The 21,671-nt window shown below is 38.4% G+C and overlaps 2 protein-coding genes across 11 annotated transcripts in view; one reads left to right on the top strand and one right to left on the bottom strand.

Moving 5' to 3' along the window:
• The window catches only part of mcoln3 (mucolipin 3), a 44,646-nt gene extending 30,494 nt beyond the window's left edge, over positions 1-14,152 (bottom strand). Inside the window, exons 1-2 of one of the 8 annotated variants that reach the window (NM_001016804.2) lie at positions 13,990-14,152; positions 5,421-5,650 (exon numbers count right to left, since the gene is read on the bottom strand). In NM_001016804.2, the coding sequence (NP_001016804.1) occupies positions 5,421-5,645 (225 nt within the window). In that variant the 5' untranslated portion in view covers positions 5,646-5,650; positions 13,990-14,152. Of the gene's footprint in view, positions 1-5,420; positions 5,651-5,811; positions 5,915-7,562; positions 7,608-13,697; positions 13,852-13,989 lie in introns of those variants that run through there. The other 7 variants (XM_012961129.3, XM_031900101.1, XM_031900100.1 and 4 more) reach the window with 7 other exon arrangements.
• Positions 14,078-21,671, top strand: part of wdr63 (WD repeat domain 63) — a 50,375-nt gene continuing 42,781 nt past the window's right edge. Inside the window, exon 1 of one of the 3 annotated variants that reach the window (XM_031899852.1) lies at positions 14,078-14,159. The gene's annotated coding sequence lies outside the window, so the exon portion shown is untranslated. 3 annotated transcript variants of the gene reach the window in all.

The raw sequence follows: 21,671 nt of genomic DNA, 5'->3' as shown, positions 1-21,671 counted from the left end.
TTGGGGAGAAATCTAGGTTTGTATCTGTTTTTTTCTTGATTTCTGACCAAAGTGCTGACTTCTGCAAGGGACTGCGGCCACAATTTTCCATGTAGAAAGAGGAGAGTGGCGTCTGTGAATAGCTGAAGGTGTGCACTTTTCAGACATATATAGTTTGTGGGGGTTATTTCACAAGTAGGGGGGGTTAACACTGAAAAACTGCAGGTAGTGCACATGGAGCACAGCACCCACATTTTTAGCTGTAATTGCCCTTGTGCATTGCCCCTGCTTTGGAGTGTTTGATGCCCATGTCTTTATGTGCACCCATACATATGGGGCATCATTTTATTCAGGAGAAGTTTGTCTTTCAAATTTGCCTTTGTTAGAAAATTTTTATGACATTTTTTTTGTCAAATCCACATTTGATCATGCGTCCAAGTTTACGTTTTAGAAAAAAAAAAAAAATGTCAAAAAAAGTTCCAAATTTCACAATGCACTGACAAAAGGTATTTGGCTTTTGAGTGAAAACTACATTGCACCTGGAAACCTGAAGGTCTGTAGTTTCTAAAGATACCAAACATGAGGGGATATTCTAGATTTACATATAAGTTATGCTGCATCAACTGTTACAAGCGCTTTTCCGCTTTGTTCTGGTGTGATATTGTACTAAGTATTGCTTTAGTTTGGGGGTTACTTCTGGACAGGAACTGTGGGGTACCACCACATATTTGGTATCGTTGGACTTGGGAGTATCAGGGCTTTTACAAACAACAAAAAAAAGTGTGTAAAATTAACTTTTCTATGGAAAAAAAACTCAAAATATACAGAAATTTTTCATAATTTTATTTTTTTTTTACATATTTCACCCAAAATACACATCATATCTCCAGAAAAATTATAAAATTTGGTATGTATGTCGAAGCCCAATTAGTGACGAAAAAAACAATATATAATTTCCCTAGTTTCATGGAGGTTTTCCTACCAAAAAACATTTTTAAAGTGAATGAGTACAAAATGCTTAAAAAACGTCTGGCACTGGGGGGAACTGAAATGACGAATTCGGCTGGCACTTAAAGGGTTAAGAAAGTATAAAGAGGCCATTTAATCAACTAACAGGAAACAAACATCAGATACACCTTTTTTCCATTCAATCTCAATTAAAACGCCAAGAAAAGTAAAAAGGATAAACATTATGTACGTCATATGAAATCTTTTGTATACAATACTACCAGTTATGCAAGGGGTTTGCTTCTGTGTATAACTGCAGGGCCATATACAGTATTTAATATTATAGTCATGCATAATAGCATAGATCAAAAAGATAATTCTGCAATTAATAATTGGCGCCCTATATTATAAGAGCTAAAAAACATTAAATTATAGTCTATGTTAAAATGTAGGCATCTATACTGTGAGATAACATGCAGCTGGACTATCTTTTTATGTACTTAATTTATATAATTATTATTATTTAATTTAATATTTAATTTGCCTTTCTATCTGTCTCAGATAGAAAAAAACAACCTTTTTGGTAAACTGAATATCTGTCCCTGGCAAACATATCTGTCCCTGGCAAACATAACTTCTGTAGAGAGGTTACTGGTCTTATCATTTATCTTTATAGTCAGACCTTCTAACCATCTTCAGATAATCCTCTGCCAGGTTACTGGGGTATTTGAGATGCTAATAAACATATCAAACTTTAAATTCCAAACTGGAGAGCTACAGAGCAAAAAAGCAGTAGTTCACCTTAAAATATCTTACATGTCATATTCTTAGCACTTTTTAATTATGTTGCGTTGAAAAACCCAACATACTGTTCTTTGACTTCAGCTTATTCTTCTGATTCTTCTTCCTTTCTTAGCGCCCCCCATATTCTAAATGCTACTCCCCCCATCTTTTTGTGGCGCCACTCCGAATACCCCAATTTTCCCATTGACTTTGACAGGAAAAATTTTCAAACTGCTGCCACTCTTAAATCTTTAAAGCTACACTCCCAAAACTTGAACAACATAATCATTGGGTCACCCTAAATGAAACAGTGACATTTGTTGGATGACCGAAAGTAGGAGGGGCCAACAACAGCCAATCATATTTCACCCATTGACTTTAATGGGGAAATTGAAACTGCTGCCAGTCTTACAGCTTTGAGGCTACACAAAACTTGAATCACATAGTCATGGGGTCAGCCTGAATGAAAATATGATGATCGTTGGATTCCCAAAAGTGGGCGGAGCTGTGAACAGCCAATCAGATTCTACCTATTGACTTTTAATGGAGGAAATTAAAGGAACAGTAACACCAAAAAATAAAAATGTTTTTAAGTAATCATAATACAATGCACTGTTGCCCTGCACTGGTAAAATTTGCACATTTGCTTCAGAACCACTTCTACAGTTTATATAAAAAGCTGCTGTGTAGCCATGGGGGCAGCCATTCAAGCTGGAAAAAGGAGAAAAGGCACAGGTTACATAGCAGATAACAGATAAAACACCATTGTATTGTACAGAACTTATCTGTTATCTGCTATGTAACCTGTGCCTTTTCTCTTTTAAATGGCTGCCCCCATGGCTACACAGTAGCTTCATTTACTAAACTATAGTAATGTTTCTAAAGCAAATATACCAGTTGCACCAGTGCAGGGCAACAGTACATTATACTTTAGTTCCTTTTATACACTTTGATTTTTTGGTGTTACTGTTCCTTTAAACCTGCTGCCATTCTAACAGTAATAACGATGGGGTCCCCAAACTTCAGAGTTAGGCACCAGGTAACGGCGGTTCAAGGTTAGAAAAAGTGGGCGGAGCCACAAACAGCCAATCAGATTTCACCTATTGAATTGTATTGGTTTAATGACAGGGTTCCCAAACTTTGCACAGTCAGTCACTGAGTGACTACATATTCAAGGTTTAAAAAAAAGCCACCAACAGCCAATCAGATTTTATCTATTGACTTTCAATGGGTAAACCTGCTGTCATTCTCACAGTATTAACAGGGTCCCAAACTTTTCACAGTTGGCCTCTAGGGGACTGCAAAACTCTAGTTTAGAAAAAGTGGACGGAGCCACCAACAACCAATCAGATTTTCTCCTATTGAATTTTAGTTTGATGCCAGACTTCCCAAACTTTGCACAGTCAGTCACTGGGCGACTAATTAATTAAACTTAGAAAAAGTGGGCATGGCCGCCAAAAGCCAATCACATTTCTGTCATTGTTTTCAGTGAGGAAATTTTAACTGCTGCCATTCTAACATGTTTAATGTTTACGGGTCCCCAAACTTTGCACAGCTTGTCACTGGGTGACTACGTTCCAAGTTTAGAAAAGTGGGCAGGGCCAACAACAGCCAACCAGATTTCACCTATAGACTTCATATATTAAAATTTAAACTGCTGCCATTCTTTAAATATTAATACTTACTTTGTAGAGCTAGTCACCAGGTAACTGCGGTTCAGATTTAGAAAAAGTGGGTGGAGTCACCAACAGCCAATCAGATTTTACCTATTGACTTTTAATGGGGAATTCAAACTGCTGCCATTCTCACAGTATTAACACGAGGGTCACTAGGGGACTGCATTTTAAGGTTTTAAAAAGCAGCCAATCAGACTTCACCTATTGAATATAAAATGCTGCCATCCTCACACTATTTATGCCAGGGTGCCCAAACTTTGCAGTTTGACACTGGGTGACTTCGACTCAAGGTTAGAAAAAGTGGGCACACCCACCAACCACAATTTACCTATTGACTTTAATTGGTTTAAATTTAAACTGCTGCTATTCTTTAACTATTAAACCTAGGGTACCTAAACTTTGCAGTTAGTCACTGGGTAACTGCAGTTTCAGGTTAGAAAAAGTGGGCAGAGCCACTGATTTTTGCGAAAATCCAAATGTTGATAAATTATATATATATATATAAATATATATATATATATATATATAGTTAGGTCGGTATGGGTCTATGTGTGCGTTGGGGTTTGCTTGGAAGGTTTGACCTTGATGGACTCTTGATCTGTAACAGGAGTTTGCAAGAGAGATGTAGCTTTCCTTTGACTTGTCATGTGCGTCCAGTTTGGGTTTCACAGCCTTGCTGATTAAATCAAATCTAAAATTTCATACTGGCTAGCCAAACAAAGGCTGATTTATGTAAGGCTACTCACACAAAGTCACCTGGTCACAGAAAACAATTAACATCTCCAGTGTATATAGTAGGCTGCCAGAATGCAGCAGTGCAGCAGTGAATGTAGCAATGGCAGTCTGATTATCTCTGGCAGCTACCAGGACAGGTTACTAATGCCATAGACTGATGCTAATAGCATGTAATAAGCAAAGGTAAATGTAACCCTATAGTTTTCTTAGGGAGCAGCAATTTACAAAATGACGGTGTTGTTCAAAGCTTTCCTTATCCCAATTGCTTTTTAGAAGGTGACCCATGACATTTGGTGCTTATTTTGGGGAAGGCAAGTTTTGCCTATCACTCTGGAAAGAAGCAAAAGAAAGGCAAGGTCGAGAAGAGAACAGAAGCACCTTAATCAACTATGCACAAATAATAGTGCCCTAGAGGAAAACAAGGTGAAAAAAACTGAGCACAAGTGAGAGGAGGTGAAAAGGGCAAATAACGGATGTCTTCTAGTGATGATGGGCAGGGAATCCATAAGATGGCATGCCAGTCATGCTTAGTATGACTGGGTTCTTAAGGGCTAAAAGGTCCTGGCACAAATTAGTTAGCAGGCATAGAGCACACACTAAGGTGAATTAATCTCCCCAGTGACTGTCAATAAGGAAACTTCAGAAAGTTGGGCTCATAACTGACACTTGCTTTGCCTATGAAAACAATGTAAAACACATTTCTATATATTTTATTTTACTACTGAATTGTAACCATCATTACAACTTGATACACAATCACCAACATCCTGTTCATTTAAATATATGTATTTATTACTATGAATTTATAGTCATATTGTCAAATGCTTGTTTAAATACACTTTGCAATAACACATAGCTCATATATGGGTGTACTCTTGCTTTACTTAACAAGCAATATGCCATGCAAAAATGGACTTGTTCATAATGGTAACTATAAATAAACTAAGAGGTATTGCTTTTTCACAAAAGCAATGTACATGTACAAGTAAAACTGGGAATACACAGGCAAACCTGTACTTGATGGGAAGATTTCCAAGCAAGCAGATCATGAGGAAATCACTAATCAAAGCACAGGTAAATAAATACAGATAAAACTGCCAACTTTTTTGATAAAGCATAATATATTCATTTAGAAACACAATATTATTAGCAGTCAGGTTGAGTGGAAGCTGGCAATTTGAACTACAAAATAAAATAGTATTTTATTATCATACCCCTTCATCTGTAATTTCCTGGAGTAATACAGATTTCCTTGAAAGAAAAAAAGGAAACAAACTCAATTTGTAGTTTAAAACTTACTTGGATTGTCACCATTGCAATTTTTAAAATTTGAATACAAAGCTTCCAAGGCTTTCGTCCACGGGCACGGAACTTCTCACATGGGTTCATGAAAAAGAATTTAAGTTTCCTTCGTAGCTGGTCTTCCATAAGTAGCTCATCAGTCATAGGGCACTGCTTGCAGCAGTAGGGACCATCATGTTCATCCAAAGAGTTGCATGTCTTTATTAGCTCTGGGTTTTCCATGTCTGCTGGTGAGAAAATAATTATGTCTACCAAATATAACCCCACAATACTGTTTATTTTTCAGTTGGGGGAGAGCAAGAAAGCCCCTAGAACTACACAGTGTGGGCATATTACCCGCCCCCATACACACAAACCAACTGCAACAAAGCAGTAATGCACCATTTACCTTACTCAGTAACGTTTACTGCCTGATTTGCAGATTACCCAAAAAGTCTGCTATAAACAAAAAAAGTTTGGTACATATATCAGGCTCTGTGACTTTCTCACTTTGTGTTTGCCTTACTGATTGACAAACAGTTCCCAGAGGAGAAGGTGGAAGGTCATATTGTGCAACTGATTTGCTGCTTTATACATATGCCACCAGGTGTATTTCAAAACTTTTCTTCTTTACAGCAGGACGCAGGAAGCAATACAGGTATAGGACCCATTATCCAGAATGCTCGGGACCAAGGGTATTCCGGATAAGGGGTCTTTCCATAATTTGGATCTCCATACCTTAAGTCTACTAAAAAAATCAATAAAACATTAAACCCAAGAGGATTGTTTTGCATCCAATAAGGATTTTTTATATCTTAGTTTGGATCAATTACAAGGTACTGTTTTATTACTACAGAGAAAAAGGAAATCAGTTTTAAAATTCTAAATTATTTGATTAAAATGGAGTCCCTGGGAGACACCTTCCCATAATTCGCAGCTTTCTGAATAACGAGTTTCCGGATAAGGGATCCCATACCTGTACACTCATAGGGCTCTTCAGGGGATTTAAAAGAACACTTCAAATCCTTATTGCTTATGAATACATTCTCCAAGTGTATGGTTGGCTGTTGATAAACTATTACATAAAAACACCACCTGCCTTGTACCATACTCATATCTGATATGTGTCTGCATGGAAGGGTCCCAATGGGGACTGAAAGCTTAATGTCATATATATATATATCACAACATGCCAATTCTTAAATATTCATGCTTATAATTAGATAAACTGATAAAAAGAAATTAGATATCAAGGCACTAATAGCAAAGTAGTAGTTTTAGAACAGCTAGTTATTATGCATCATGTATGAATATATATATATTTATTAATATAGTGCTACTCATATACACAGCACTATACAGCAAAATAAATGAATAGAACAGGAATACTTCCAATAATACAAATAAATACAAAGTACAGTTACATTAAACAATTTAACGGAGACAAAGATAATAGATCTCTGCCCCATGGAGCTTACAGTCTGTGTGCTTGGGCAAACTTCACCAAACTGCACAAATGACTTCATCTTTTTTACAATCTACCAAATTACAAAGGATTACCTCAAGCGATTTTTAGCTAAGGTTCACCTACATAGGAATATGAAATGTAATATAAAAGTGGAGAAGTAATCAAATAATGAAAATAAATAAGCTTTTTTTCACCAACTTTCTTTTGGAAATACTACAACTGGAGCTACACAACCATGAAGAATATAAGCAAAGGGTGCTTATTTGTCTGTAATCTCTTTGAAAAAGGATGCATTTAGACTAAAAATTCACGTCATTTCTTTTCCACTCACCCAGTGCGAAATATTTCCTGCACTTAACAACGTAGCATGACTTCAATTATAATTATGATCTTTAAACAATGTCTACCATTTACCAACTGAAAGATTAACAACTATAGTATAGCTTAACTTTTTTCTCTCTTTTTTCAACTTGCACAGGGCTATTTTTGCTTGAAAATCGTCTTTATTACTAAGAGGTTACTACTACCAGTTTTCTCTGGAATGAACAATTGCTCCAGTGATTATGATGACCATACGATGATTATGCTATAATTAACATGGTAGAAGAAACAACAGAAAGGCATTGTACATTTGGAGAATGTTTTAAGCACTGCACACGGATAACCCTGGATGGAACATTAACCCATTATACCGTATAGCATTTTGGAATCTACTTGTTTGTCCTTGAGCACTTCTGATCATGAAGAACTCTTGTTCCTAGAAACCTATTATAAAAGTGCACCAAATAAATAACATCAAAGTATGGAAACCATCATAGAATTGTATTTACTTTAACATATTTCACAATACTAGTTGGTGATTACCATGAATTTATTTGGTATAAGATACAAAACCATAAAATGCAGTGGATGCTTGTCTGTAATCTCTTTGAGAAAGTATGCATTTAGACTCGCATGCATTTTAGAGTCACATGTTATTTTTTTCCCCACTCAGTGTAAAATATTTCCTATGCTTAACAATGTAGCATGACTTTAATTTTCCATTCACAAAAAAAAAAAAGATAAACAGCTTAACATTTTTTTGATAAAGCATAATAAATCTTGTTTTAAAACACAATATTATTAGCAGTTTGGTTGCATGAAAGTTGGAAATGGGATAGTAATTTAGTGTCATATCCATTCTTCTGCAAATTTCTGGAGTTAAAAAAAAAGAAAAAAAAAGAAAGAAAAATATACTCAAGTCATAGCTAAAATTTACTTGAATTGTCACCACTACAATTTTTTAAATTTAATTACAACACAGTTCTACTTCACAATGTAGCATGGCATCAAAGATAATTATAATCTTTAATTAAAATCTTTCAACAGTTTCTACCAATTTAAACATAAACAGCTCTAACTTAACAATTTTGCCCCTTATTTTCAACTTAATTCAAAATCCTCTTTATTAGTAAGAGTTTACTACTACTACTACCAGTTTCCTGTGGAATGACCATATGATGATTAAGCTATAATTAATATTGTAGATGAAACAACACAAAGGAGATTAAATATTCTGAGCACTGCACACGGACACTAGATGGAACATTATCCCATTGTACCGTATAGTCTTTCGGAACCTACTTGTTTGTCTTTAAGTTCATCAGATAACAAAGAACTCTTGTTGCTAGAACCTGCACCAAATAAATAACAGCAAAGTATGTAAAAGGTAACCATCATAGAAATGTATTTACTTTTACATATTTCACAATACAATACTAGTTGGTGATTAACATTAATTTGGGATAACTGAAAATATGTGCTATGATTCAGCTTAAAAAACTGAAAGACCAAGGCTTTTTTCACATTCGGATAGGATATCATATCATATCATAGTAAGACCAAACCTGCCAACTCTCACAATATAATGTTTCATATTTAGCAAAGCAGAGCAGTTTTTTATAATATGTTTACTAAAAGAGACTTTCAGACATTTGTTCAAGCATTTGTTGAAGTCTGCTAATAGCTTATACAGGTATAGGACCCGTTATCCAGAATGCTCGGGACCAAGGGTATTCCGGATAAGGGGTCTTTCCGTAATTTGGATCTCCATACCTTAAATCTACTAAAAAAATCAATAGACCATTAATTAAACCAATAGGATTGTTTTGCACTCAATAAGGATTATTTATATCTTAGTTGGGATCAATTACATGGTACTGTTTTATTATTACAGAGAAAAAGGAAATCAGTTTTAAAATTCTGAATTATTTGATTAAAATGGAGTCTATGGGAGATAGGCTTTCCGTAATTCGGAGCTTTCTGGATAATGGGTTTCCGGATAAGGGATCCCATAACTGTAATAGGAAAACACTGCCATTTTAGTGTTTCAGCTATAATCACAAGATTATTTATTGCAGGAACATTTAACATAGAAGCCATTTACATAAATGAGCAGTCCCAAAAAATTACTGCCACTACTACATTACTGTACATTATAGAGAACACAATTAAAATGTACTGAAACAATAAACAGCAGGAAAAGAAATGAATTAAAAAATTACAGCTTCACTATTGCAGATCACTAGGCCAGAGACAAAACATTTGCTTTTTTTGGTCAGTACAAGGGCACACTGTATACTATAATTACCAGCATGCAAAATGAAGAGTGTTAAATTGTGTATTAACCTATACTCCACATAGTAAGCCCTATAATGCTCCCAGCAAACCATCACAGAGTACATGGTACAACACCCCCTTTCCTTCATATCAGGGGTTTTCCGGATAAGGGATCTTTAGGTAATTTGGATCTCCATAACTTAAGTCTGCTAAAAATCATTTAAATATTGAATAAACTCAATAGGCTTGTTTTGCCTCCAATAAGGGTTACTTATTTCTTAGTTGGGATCAAGTACAAGGTACTGTTTTATTATTACAGGGAAAAGGAAATCATTTTTTATGGGAGATAGCCTTTCCGTAATTCAGAACTTTCTGGATAATGGGTTCCCAATACCTGTATTTAGGAAAATGTGTCTGTGTGCCTATGTGTGGCATAGCACGTCTGCATGTACCTGAATACCATGTAACACAAGGTGACTTCAGTAAAGAGTTTGGGAAATGGCAGAACACTAGGGTTTTACTATGGTAAGGCAGCTATTTCTAAGGTTAAAAAATACAAAAACCAGTCAGCATAGTGCTGGGCGGTATACCGGTTTAACCGGTATACCGGTTTTTTAAAAAAAAAAACGGTATGAGTTTTAAACATACTGCTATACCGGTATGTGCGCCTCCTGCTGTTTTTCTCCAATCACATCCGGGTTGCGCCCGTGCGTACGTGACGTCGGCGCGCATGTGACGTCAGCGCGCACGCGACGTCGCTAGGACGCATCGCTGGAGCTGGAGGAACCACAAGTTGGGTAAGTTCTGCTGGGGGGTTGTGGCTGGGGTTGGGGGGGCTGGGGGGGTTGTGGTTGGGGGGCTGGGGGGGTTGTGGTTGGGGGGGCTGGGGGGTTGTGGTTGGGGGGGCTGGGGGGGTTGTGGTTGGGGGGGCTGGGGGGGTTGTGGCTGGGCGGGATGGGGGGTTGTGGTTGGGGGGGCTGGGGGGGTTGTGGCTGGGCTGGCTGGGGGGTTGTGGTTGGGGGGGTTGGGGGGGTTGTGGCTGGGGGGGCTGGCTGGGGGGGTTGTGGCTGGGGTTGGGGGGGCTGGGGTTGGTGTTGGGGTTGTTGGGGGGGGGGCCACCAATATTTATTATTTATTTTTTATTTATATACCGTCAAATACCGTGATACCGATATAATTTTGAAAAATACCGTGATATAAATTTTTGGTCATACCGCCCAGCTCTAAGTCAGCATAACCTATACTTAACTTTTTATGCAGCCTTTTTTTCTGTGTGTCAGTATCACTCAACATAGTTTAACAAACAAGAATTCACTATAGTCTACCCTTAACCTGTGTGGTCCCCCCTAGCCCAGCAATTGGAAAACCCATACCATTAAACAGAAGTGTCAGATATAGCAAGTAACCTTGTGTCATTAGGGTGCTAATGATCATTTTGATCAAACTGGATTTTTGATGCCAAATTCCTCTTCACACTAAATATTAACATAAAAATGTAAAAAATACCCAGACCAGATCATCATCACCCTAATAGCATGGGGTTAACTGATGTTTCTACTCCCCTAGGAAGCCCAAAGTAGTGTACAGGGCTGTTTGAAGGAAATTTAGATTGTGATTTGGTCAGAAAGCTGTTACGATATTCTATAGCAAGGTAATTTATATGACTTTTTCCGTTTGTTTTTAATCATTTTGATACTGCAACAAATACTGCAAGTTCTTAATTGAACAGAGAGCCCCAAGGCTAAGGTTACCCAACTAAAAATCAGGGGCACTTCTCATCAATGCAAGTCGCTGAGATACACTGACTGCAATTTAACTGCATTTAATTCCAGCTGGGTGTTCTGGATCATCAGTTTCAAAAACTTTTTTTCATGGGAACACACAAAAGTATAAAAAAACAGCTTTGTGAGCCAAAAATTAACTTAGAAATCGATGTTCTAATCCTAATGCTGTACTGTAGAAAGCCATTTCACAAATTCTAGTGGGATCATTGAGATCCAATCTAAAGAGCATGAGGACCCATTTCCAGGCATATGTTTAGACCAGCGTTTTTCAACCGCTGTTTTCTGGTGTGCCGTAGGCAGGGCCGCAATTTTTACTTTCAAAGGGGGCCCGGCGATGCTACAGTTTTTCTTAGTAGCTCGGGCCCCCTTTAATAAAATCCGGGCTGTAGTAAAATGCTGCTGGGCACCAATGTATTAGGGGGGCCACGGGGCACACTGACTTATGGGGGCACTGCTGCTGGGCACCAATGTACTAGGGGGGTTGGCTCTTGGCACCAATATACTGGGGGGCACTGCTGCTGGGCACCAATGTACTAGGGGGGCACTGCTCTTGGCACCAATGTACTAGGGGGGCACTGCTGCTGGGCACCAATGTACTAGGGGGGCACTGCTCTTGGGCACCAATGTACTAGGGGGGCACCACTGCTGGGCACCAGTGTACTAGGGGGGCACTGCTCTTGGCACCAATGTACTAGGGGGGCACTGCTGCTGGGCACCAATGTACTAGGGGGCACTGCTCTTGGCACTAGTGTACTAGGGGGGCACTGCTGCTGGGCACCAATGTACTAGGGGGGCACTGCTCTTGGCACTAGTGTACTAGGGGGGCACTGCTGCTGGGCACAGAGTTAAATTTTTTTAACATTTTCTAATGGTGGTGTGCCTCGTGATTTTTTTCATGAAACAAGTGTGCCTTTGCCCAAAAAAGGTTGAAAAACACTGGTTTAGACCAATGAACATAGCACTAGAAAAACACTTAAAAAAGAGATTTGCTAAAATATGTTGTTTTTCTTTGTACTGGATGGAAGCAATAGATAAGTTCAATTAATTACACAGACTGATCCATATGTTTATGGATCAAACATATGTTGTAGATCAATCAATTTTTCATCAATTTTTAAAATTATCTGGTAAATTTAACCAAAGTTAAAAACATCTTATTTGGATGTCAAAAATAACATCTGTGCTCCCAATGGCACTTCCCTGGGATTATAGAAGTCTTGATCTCCAATCCAGATTACAAATATGGACTGGGCATTTTAAAACATTAAGATTCATCATCATTTCTAGTATCACCATGTCTTCTCTTTGTAAAAATGCACGTATACTTCCCCATGGTACAAATAGTTACTTTTTTACAGCAATGATAGATATGTAGCTTGTGCATACACAAAAAAATGTACTCATGTTGTTGATGTACAAAAGTGCAATAATTCTGCCAATTCTGACAATATCTTAAGGTGGCCATACACATACAGGGTCTTCTTCCGATGAACGTTCAGATATCAATCCTATATTTGAATGAATGATCTAAAACTAACATTCAGACTGTAGGTTAATGCAAATCGGACTATGTTCTGAACATGAAATAGTTGGCAGACACCAATCATACGAAAGTGACTTCCTGGAAATGCATTGTAGGTCCCCCAAGGAAATCATTAGATACACAATACACCTGTGTATAACAGTTGCCATGGTACAAAAATTATCGGGACCATAGTTCTGAGCCCACACACGGTCCGAAGACTGTAAGAAACGTAGTTTTGTACTGTTATATAGGTGCGTGTATGGCCAGCTTTAGATCCAGAAAACCACAAACATTTAATTGTCCATTAAATAAAAAGGTGCTTTTACATGCCTGGTCTGGAGATGTCTCAGAGTGCCTGTCTTACATCAGCTTGGTACTTCTGCTACCTTAGCAGCACATTAGTATTCTACTTGTGTTATATCCATTATATATATATATATATATATATATATATATACAAAAACAAAAGGAGCACACCCATCAGGCAATCAAATGCCCTAGGTGCTGGTCAAAAATATGCAATAAACAAACAGAGTACCGCACACATAGGGACTTTAGAAAAAACAAAAAAGAATTTATTGAAGAAGATCCAATGTTTCGAGCACCAACTGTGCTCTTCCTCAGGGACAAACCAGAGCACAGTTGATGCTCGAAACGTTGGATCTTCTTCAATAAATTCTTTTTTGTTTTTTCTAAAGTCCCTATGTGTGCGGTACTCTGTTTGTTTTATATATATATATATATAGTCTATGGACTACGCTTAGGAGTGCTGAATCTACGTATCGTATATATATATATATATATATATATATATATATACACACACATATGTATATATTTCATACTAGAAAGATAATACTTCCCCCAAGGCCCCTAACTCCAGTCCAACCCCTTACAAACCCTTGAGCAGCCATACATACGTGCTATATATCTGGCCAGTCTGCTGCACACTTGCTAGCTCAACGTCATGCTCTATACAGGTATGGAGCAACTGATTTCAATGTGTTATCCATGAGCTCTTGCAGAAGGGCAGCCCTGGGGGAAACAGGCTATCAATACAATAATGCTTTAACGCCGCTGTTTAAGTTATTAACTTGCTTTTCCCCAGCTGCGCGTCTGACAGCTCATAGTCCCACCACGTGACTAACCACACTGCTGCTTACTTTGTATTTATTCTAAACCCGACAATATAGCCCTGCTCCCGGTACGTACCTATACTATAGCAGCGTCTCAGCTAGCGAAGCAGCAAAGAGAATGTCCTTTGTTTTGGCCAGCTTTTCTTTCTGCTCTCAGACCTGAATGCTGGCGCATCTCTACCATCAGCACTGCTGTCACGTGACCTGCCACATTGTCCTACTGTCAGACCTAGTTGCAACTACAAGGTAAGAGCCCCCAGAATGCCGCCTGAGCAACGATTGGTCCTTGGGTATGTCAATCAAGCTCTGAGCCAGAGGCAATAAGATTACTGCCTGAGTTGTTATTGGCTGGCTATGGCGTTCGTCTTTCCGCTGTTTTGCGTTGCGCATAGCAACCATTCGTTCCCATGGACGCTTTTAAAGTCTGTGGGCTTAGAGTGTTTAAACTTCGATCATTGCGCTGGAGTGCTAAGGATAGACCGGACAAGTGCAAGGCGGACAGCGATTTGTAGTGAGTGCCTAATAAACCTTTCGTCTTGTCAGCAGTGGGATTCAATATATTCCTCATTTCTGCCGTTTGTCTTTGTCATGCTTTAAAGCTCTGAGTGAGCCACATTGTACAAAGATACGGTATTTTGCTACTGTCGTCCGGCTACGGCATGCCTAACTTAGCTCGGGCAAGCAAATTAAATAAAAGGATTTGGTATTGTTTTCCTTTAATCTTAGAATACTCAGCTGCAGTGTTCCTAACCTGTAGGGTAGTACTTGGCTACAAATATGTTTATTTCATATTCCAATGCAAGGGAATGTGTCCAATGTGTGGCATGTGGGTGTGATTATATTCCTTATTTTTATATTAGGGTCTTTCCTTCTAAATGGCTCACAATCTCTTCACTTGCACATATGTATTTACACCTGTAAAGATCAAATGTATTAGCTGGGTATTTAAGGCAGCTAGCCCTTCTGCAATTCTGTCCTTATAAACTATGCTAATTATTACTGCTTTCTTCTGAAACTCTAGCAGCTACTATAGTACCCAAGAGTATAGAGCGGTAGGGGCACCAGGCAGATGCCCACTTCAAATGTATCATGTGCAATAAAAATCTTATTTTTTAAGACCCAATTACATTCTATTTATATCATTGGTGAGTCTTTACTGTTCTTTCACCAAGTCTTATAAAAACTATAGAAAACCATAAATCGCTTTTTTAAAACCAACATTTAGGCATTTATCCTCACTGTGTCCAAACAGAAGGCAAGTGCTCATCATAGTAACCTAAATGAAATGCTGCCACACCACATGGCTGAAATCTGCACCTGGTAGGCATAGTCATCATTAATATATTTAATTTGGGTTGAAAACTGATAGCAGATCATCAAGTTTAATATTTTTAAATGATCCCTAGTGCATGTATATTATATACATACATATACTCACCTAAATAAAACTCAAATACAGTAGATTGAAAAAATATACATGCACATACTATACAAAACTAGTGCAAATTACTGCGGCCCTATTATGATTATACAAGGAATCCAAAACACAGAGACACATGAATTAATACAGTCTGTCATCACCTGGTAGGGAACTACAAAAGCTCACTGCCCTTACTGTTAATAATCGTTTGAGTTGCTTTAAGTGAAAGTTCTGTTCTGCAAGTCTAAAAAGTTCTTTTTCTTTGTGAGAACCCCCCCCATTAGTCTATAATGTAATTGCCCTCTAACATACTTGTGAAGCGTAAGCAACCCAAACATGGTCAGTCTTACCTCATAGTTTAATTATTAAATTAATTTTACCAGTTTACTTGCACAACTCTGCACACTTAGCTGCATACTAGAGTGTAAGGCCTTATTCTGCTAACAACACTGTTCCATTTACCACCACTCTTTCTAATCAATCCTTCAACCAGTTCTCTAACCAAGTACAAATATTATGTTCCAGGCCAATGCTCCTTAATTAGCAACTAGTAATTAGTAATCAGTAACTCTCTGTGTGGTACTATATAAATGCTTTAGGAAAATCTAAGTAGATCACATCCACTGCCATCCAAAAGTCAAGACTTCTGTTTCCCTTCTCATAAAAGGCAATACAATTAGACCTGCAAGATCTATTATACATAAAACTGCGCTGGCACATAGCCAGCATATTTCAGCATCTTATCCCATTATTTCATCTATATTTGCCTAAGTGACATAGGAACAACTATTTATTCTGCTTCAGCATACTAGTCACCATGATAAACCTAAATTTAGGATTTAAAGTTAGGATTTTTTGTTTTCTTAATATTATGTTTTAGGTTAAGGCATTGGGAGCAGAATGACTGGGGAAAGTTAAAGGAGAAAGAAAGGTAAAAACTAAGTAAGCTTTATCAGAAAGGTCTATGTAAATGCAGCCATAAGCACTCATAGAAACGCTATCAAAAGAAACACTGGATTTTTTGTCTCCTTTTTTGTAAACATGTTCTTAGGGTATCAGACCTTCTCTCTCAGAAAAATCCTTCATTCTGAGGACCAGAGTCTGGCAATTCTCTCCTCTCTCCCCACTCCTGCTCCCCCCACCCTTAAGAATTCATAAAACTCACTCCTGCCCCTCTCTGAGGAATGTGTGACATCAGACTTGCTCTCTTTTAGGGCTCCATCAGGTTTGGGGCACAAGTTCTCTCCTCTCTAGGTGGCACTAATGTGGCAAATCTATCTATAATCCCTGCACAGAATGCTGTCCTATTCTTTTCTAGGTTGGTGATGCCCCAGTACACACATCAATGGAGACCAACCTGGTATTTTAATACTCATTCTGTGGCCTGACAAAATTGAATAATGCAGAAGTTTGCGGTCTGGTATTGGTGGAAGGGGGGTGCCTGTATGCTCTAGTAAGGGCAGGGTCCTATTGCGGCAGGCCACTCCCTGACTTGTGCACCTCAATGACGCTCAATTTAGAGGATGGGTAGAGAGGGCAGAAAAGTTATGTACCACCCCAGCTCACCGATCTTGTATGTATGCCTAATGTAGACAGCACTCCATTTAAATGGAAAGCTGCAAGTCTCTGCCCTTTTAAATAGAGCACAGAGGCCTGTAGCCATTGTACAACAGCGGAACACAATGTGCAAAGTGTTTAAAATGGGCAGTTGCTGCACACTGCATTACCAACCAAACCAAATTCTTGTTTTTCATGACCCATTTTATACAGGCTATCATCCCTAACATGTGCAAATTGGTGGAACTGCAAAGTGTGACATTTTTCCATATGATTGCTGATTCAAGCTCATTACAAATAATTAATTGAGTCTGTTCCTGAAATCAATCTTCCCTTTTCAACACCATGGAATAACACTGCTCTTAAACCTTAATTTATGCACAGTGAGTTTGATATGCTGTTTGGTTAAATGTGATATCAAGCTGGGTAATGCCTTACTGTGCCTGGATTTAGGTGCAAAATGATCCTTAATATATTATTTCCTACGTTTAATGGGGCAAAAGGAAGAGCATTTGTGGGGATCGACAAATTATGTGGTTTAGGATAGCACACACAGCACATTATCTTATTTGGGAACACAGTGGTTTGTATGATTTCAAATTACTTGGTTAATTTGTAGCCAGCAGTAACCATCAGCTTGGCACTCATTCCTATAGTATTTCAGCAGTGGAAAGTTACATTGCATTCACATAGAAACCACATATTCTGTATGTGAGTAATTCACTGATATATTCTGGCATTCATTGGTAGCTGTATATTTTAGCAAACCAGTTGGTAGAAAACTGTGGGGAATTTATGTAACATTAGACTGAAATTGGAGTTAAAGTGAATTCACAGGAGGGGTTAACAAAGGCTGAGTGAAGTAAAAGTGTAATACAGTATATATTTGGGGTTAAATTGCCCATGTTTATTCTGTGTTGGTGTTAACTTGTCATTCTGGGTACCAGTTTATGTAAGTATGCATTTGGAGTATTATAAATGAGAAAAACATAAATGTCAGATAATGACAATTTGAAGTTGATGTGAGCTTTTCTGTGGCATGAACAGAATCTTGCTGCTAATGGCATCAAATTCAGAGTTATGGTGTTACTTCAACTTTTTAACATTTTGGGGTATAATGGTGGAATAACAATTGGTATTCGGCTGTTTGTGAATTTGTTTGTGTTATAAGTGAACAGATGTATGTCTTCATGCCAATATTGTGAATTCTTCCCAGAGTTTGTACTTTTTATTTACCCCCACCTTATGCCGAAATGTATTTTATAATGTCATGAAGCTAGAGTAACTGTGTTTCAACATAATCTTTATGAATTTGCTGTTATCAGCACAAGCATATTAAATATGCATGAATATCAACGCGGCAATTGCAGTGTGCAAAGTGCAATTTATGAAAGAAACACCTTATTTTTAATCCACAGTGCTGTGTATGTCTCATAATTTTATCATAATTGCATACAGTAGGTGATGTGTCTCGTGCAGTTATGGTCGGCTTGTTAAAGTAAGTGAACTTGCGCTTTGATACAGCAGAATATGGAGTGTATTTGCAATATTGCTTCGTTTCAAATACTGCCATGCTTTTCTTTCAGTGTTTAAAGCTCTTTTACAACTGTCTTGTAACAAAAGGGTTAACATCCATGTAGGTTGCTAGTTGCTAGGAATTGGTCTCAGTTTACTGAATCAGAAACAAACAGGTTTCCAACCATTCATTATGATTTAGAATCACATGGAACCATCTAGGTAGTAAGAGGAAGCTTCTTCATTTCTTTATGACATGTTATTTTCCTCTTGATGTTTAGCTTTATTATTGTTTACATGGTGACTCCCCAAATATAATGTGCAATTAAAATGCTTAGTGATATATTGTATTAGAGCAGTGATGGGAAACCCTTCAGATATTTCTAAGATCCCAGTAACCCCAACAGGGCCTTCTGTTATAAGAGACATTGAAGCTGACATTATAATACAGGGTATTAACTATTTAAAGACTTAAGAGGGCCTCAATGAACATGCACTTCAGTTTTGGACCCCAAAACTGAGGAGCTGAACTGTCAGAACTGTCATTTAAAGCAGGGAAACTGGTGAAAACACTTTTTCACACCAATATTCGGTTAGTGTTTCTGCATCCAGGTCAGCTCTGTGAGAGAAGCTGAGCCTGTGCCTCATGTGACCTCAATCTAAGGGGCCATTTTATAAATCACTGTTGTTGCTTTTTTAGGAATGGCAGTCACAGAATAATCAGTTCATGTGAACAAATTAATATTACTGTTATTATCCTTTATTTATATGGTGCTAAAATATTCTGCAGCACTTTATAGATCACTAACCCAGGTCTTTTATATTTATGTCAGGAAATTCAGATTTACAAAATACATCAAATTGCTGAGCTTTCTAATTCAACATTTTGTAAATATACTAAGCTGTAAAAAGAAACATTGATCTAAAGTTACACATTTATTTACTGATGAGAGAAAACTGATTATATATATCATTTTCTATAACACTTAAGTGTGGGACCTAATTTACCCTTGTCAAAGATTATGTAATGCCTTATCATATGCCTTCAAAGATCTATCCAAAATCTCAGTGTTATCTAAATATAGCTAGCAGGGCACTCGTGATTTACTACATAGCACAAAGACAACTTTTTCCTAGGGCATGCTCCTAAATCTCACATTTAATAAAAATAACTTGTCTTTGGGGCACATTTACTAACCCACGAATCCGAATCCGAATTGGAAAAATTCCGATTTTAAAACGAACATTTTGCGACTTTTTCATATTTTTTGCGATTTTTTCGGCGCCTTACGACTTTTCAGAAATTGTCGCGACTTTTCCGTTACCAATACGTTTGGCACGAAAAAAGGCGAGTTTTTCATAGCCATTACGACTTGCGCGAAAAAACGCGAGTTTTTCGTAGCCATTACGATTCACTCGTATCTTGTCGCGGCTTTTTCGTATTGAGCGCTCGTAAGCGGCGGGCGAAACTTTCAGACTTAGCATGATTTTGGAAGCCTCCCATAGGACTCAATGACACCCTGCAGCTCCAACCTGGCCCAAGAAAAGTCACCATACTGAAGCTTGAATGAATCCGAATGTTTCGTACTCGGCGCGAAAGCTGCAAAAAAGGCGTGACTTTTCGCGCAAGTTTTAACGCTACGAAAAAATTGCAACATTTTGCACAACTTTCGGAATGGCTACGAAAAAGGTGCGACTTTTCGCGCAAGTTTTAACGCTACGAAAAAATCGCCAGATTTTGCGCAACATTTGGAATGGCAACGAAAAAGTTGCGGCAATTTTCCAAAAAACCCCAAAATACCGATCATTACGAAAAAAACGCAATCGGACGCATTCAGCCCGTTCGTGGGTAAGTAAATGTGCCCCTTTGTGTTAATTGGGAAATAGAGCCTAACTAAATAAGTAGGGCAGAAATGTTCCATTGTGTTTTGGGCTCCTGTACCAGCCAAAGGTGATGTGTGTGTGCTGGGCCGATACCTGCGGGACCCGTGGGTTTTAACTTCAGCACATCACCTATGGGTCATGGCTGGGTTCGGGTTGAGCTCTTCCGCTCGCCCTCCCTGTCCGTCACCCTGCCTCTTTCGGCTTCTGTATTTATAGGCTGCTGCCTGCCATACCCCGCCCCTTTTGTGATGTCATTGCAGGGCGGGCACGAGTCTGTAAATACAGGGGAGAAGCTGGGTCGGGTGGGGTTCGGGTTGAGAGTGGCGGGTAAGGCTTGGGTGCGGGTTGAGTTTTGTCGACCTGCACATCACTACTGTGCCTCTATAGATGCTCTCAGTAGCTCCCCAATATTAGTACTTGACAGCTCTAAAACCAGTGCAGTTAGCATCAGAATTTTATAATCAGCCCTGTAGCATCAGTTTTAATCAGGGCTGTGGAGTCGGTAGATAAATTCTCCGACTCTGACTCCTCAGTTTCTGATACTTACAACTCCGACTCCACGACTCCGACTCCTCTGTTTTTAATATGCTAATGTATTTTATACATCCAGGAAGGGGCAGGGGGGAAGGGGCACTTAAAACACAACTGAACTGATAATAAACCGATAGACAATTTTATCTATACTCCTACTCCTAATGATTTCCCTAGAATCCCATAGTCATGTTTAAAGTTTAAGCTAACATTACAGCTGAATTACAGCAGTTTTTCAAATGTTTTAAAGCTTCAGTCTTAAACTATTGACTATCCATTCCCTTCACGTATACAAGTATTTCTAGTCCTGCAATTTTTTTTACTTAATTAGTTATCAGTGAGAGTTAGGCTAGGTTCACAGTGGGCATTGTGTTCCCTGTAACAGAGGAACACGACGCAGTGGAGCTGCCGCACCTTAACTGTGCGTTACGTCCCATTTAGTGAAGCATACAGTCAATGAAAAGCATGCTTCATGGTCACTCAATGTGTTCGTTTATGCACTGCATGCATTGCGCTTTATTCTTATAGCAGAGAAGTAATAATTATGATTTGTGATTATGTTTGTGTATTGGGACATTTAAACTTGCTTTATTTTTTTTTTATTCCCATTTAAATTTAGTAGGAGTCGGAGTCGGTTCATTTTTTGCCGACTCCAACTCCAGGTACCCAAAATTGCCTCCGACTCCGACTCCTCGACTTTTAATGACAGTTTCTGTTTGATAATTTGCGATGACCCCTAAGCTTAGCTTCTCAGCAGCTGCTCAGAGCCCACTGAGCATGTAAGTGTCACTGACACTTTTCAAGATGGGAGCTCCTGTGACAACTGTGAAGGCCTCAATCATTACTATAGG

Source organism: Xenopus tropicalis, chromosome 4 (assembly GCF_000004195.4).
Source record: "Xenopus tropicalis strain Nigerian chromosome 4, UCB_Xtro_10.0, whole genome shotgun sequence".
Lineage (NCBI taxonomy): Eukaryota > Metazoa > Chordata > Amphibia > Anura > Pipidae > Xenopus > Xenopus tropicalis.
Note: the sequence above shows the minus strand (reverse complement) of the source record. Positions and strands in the feature narration are given on the sequence as shown.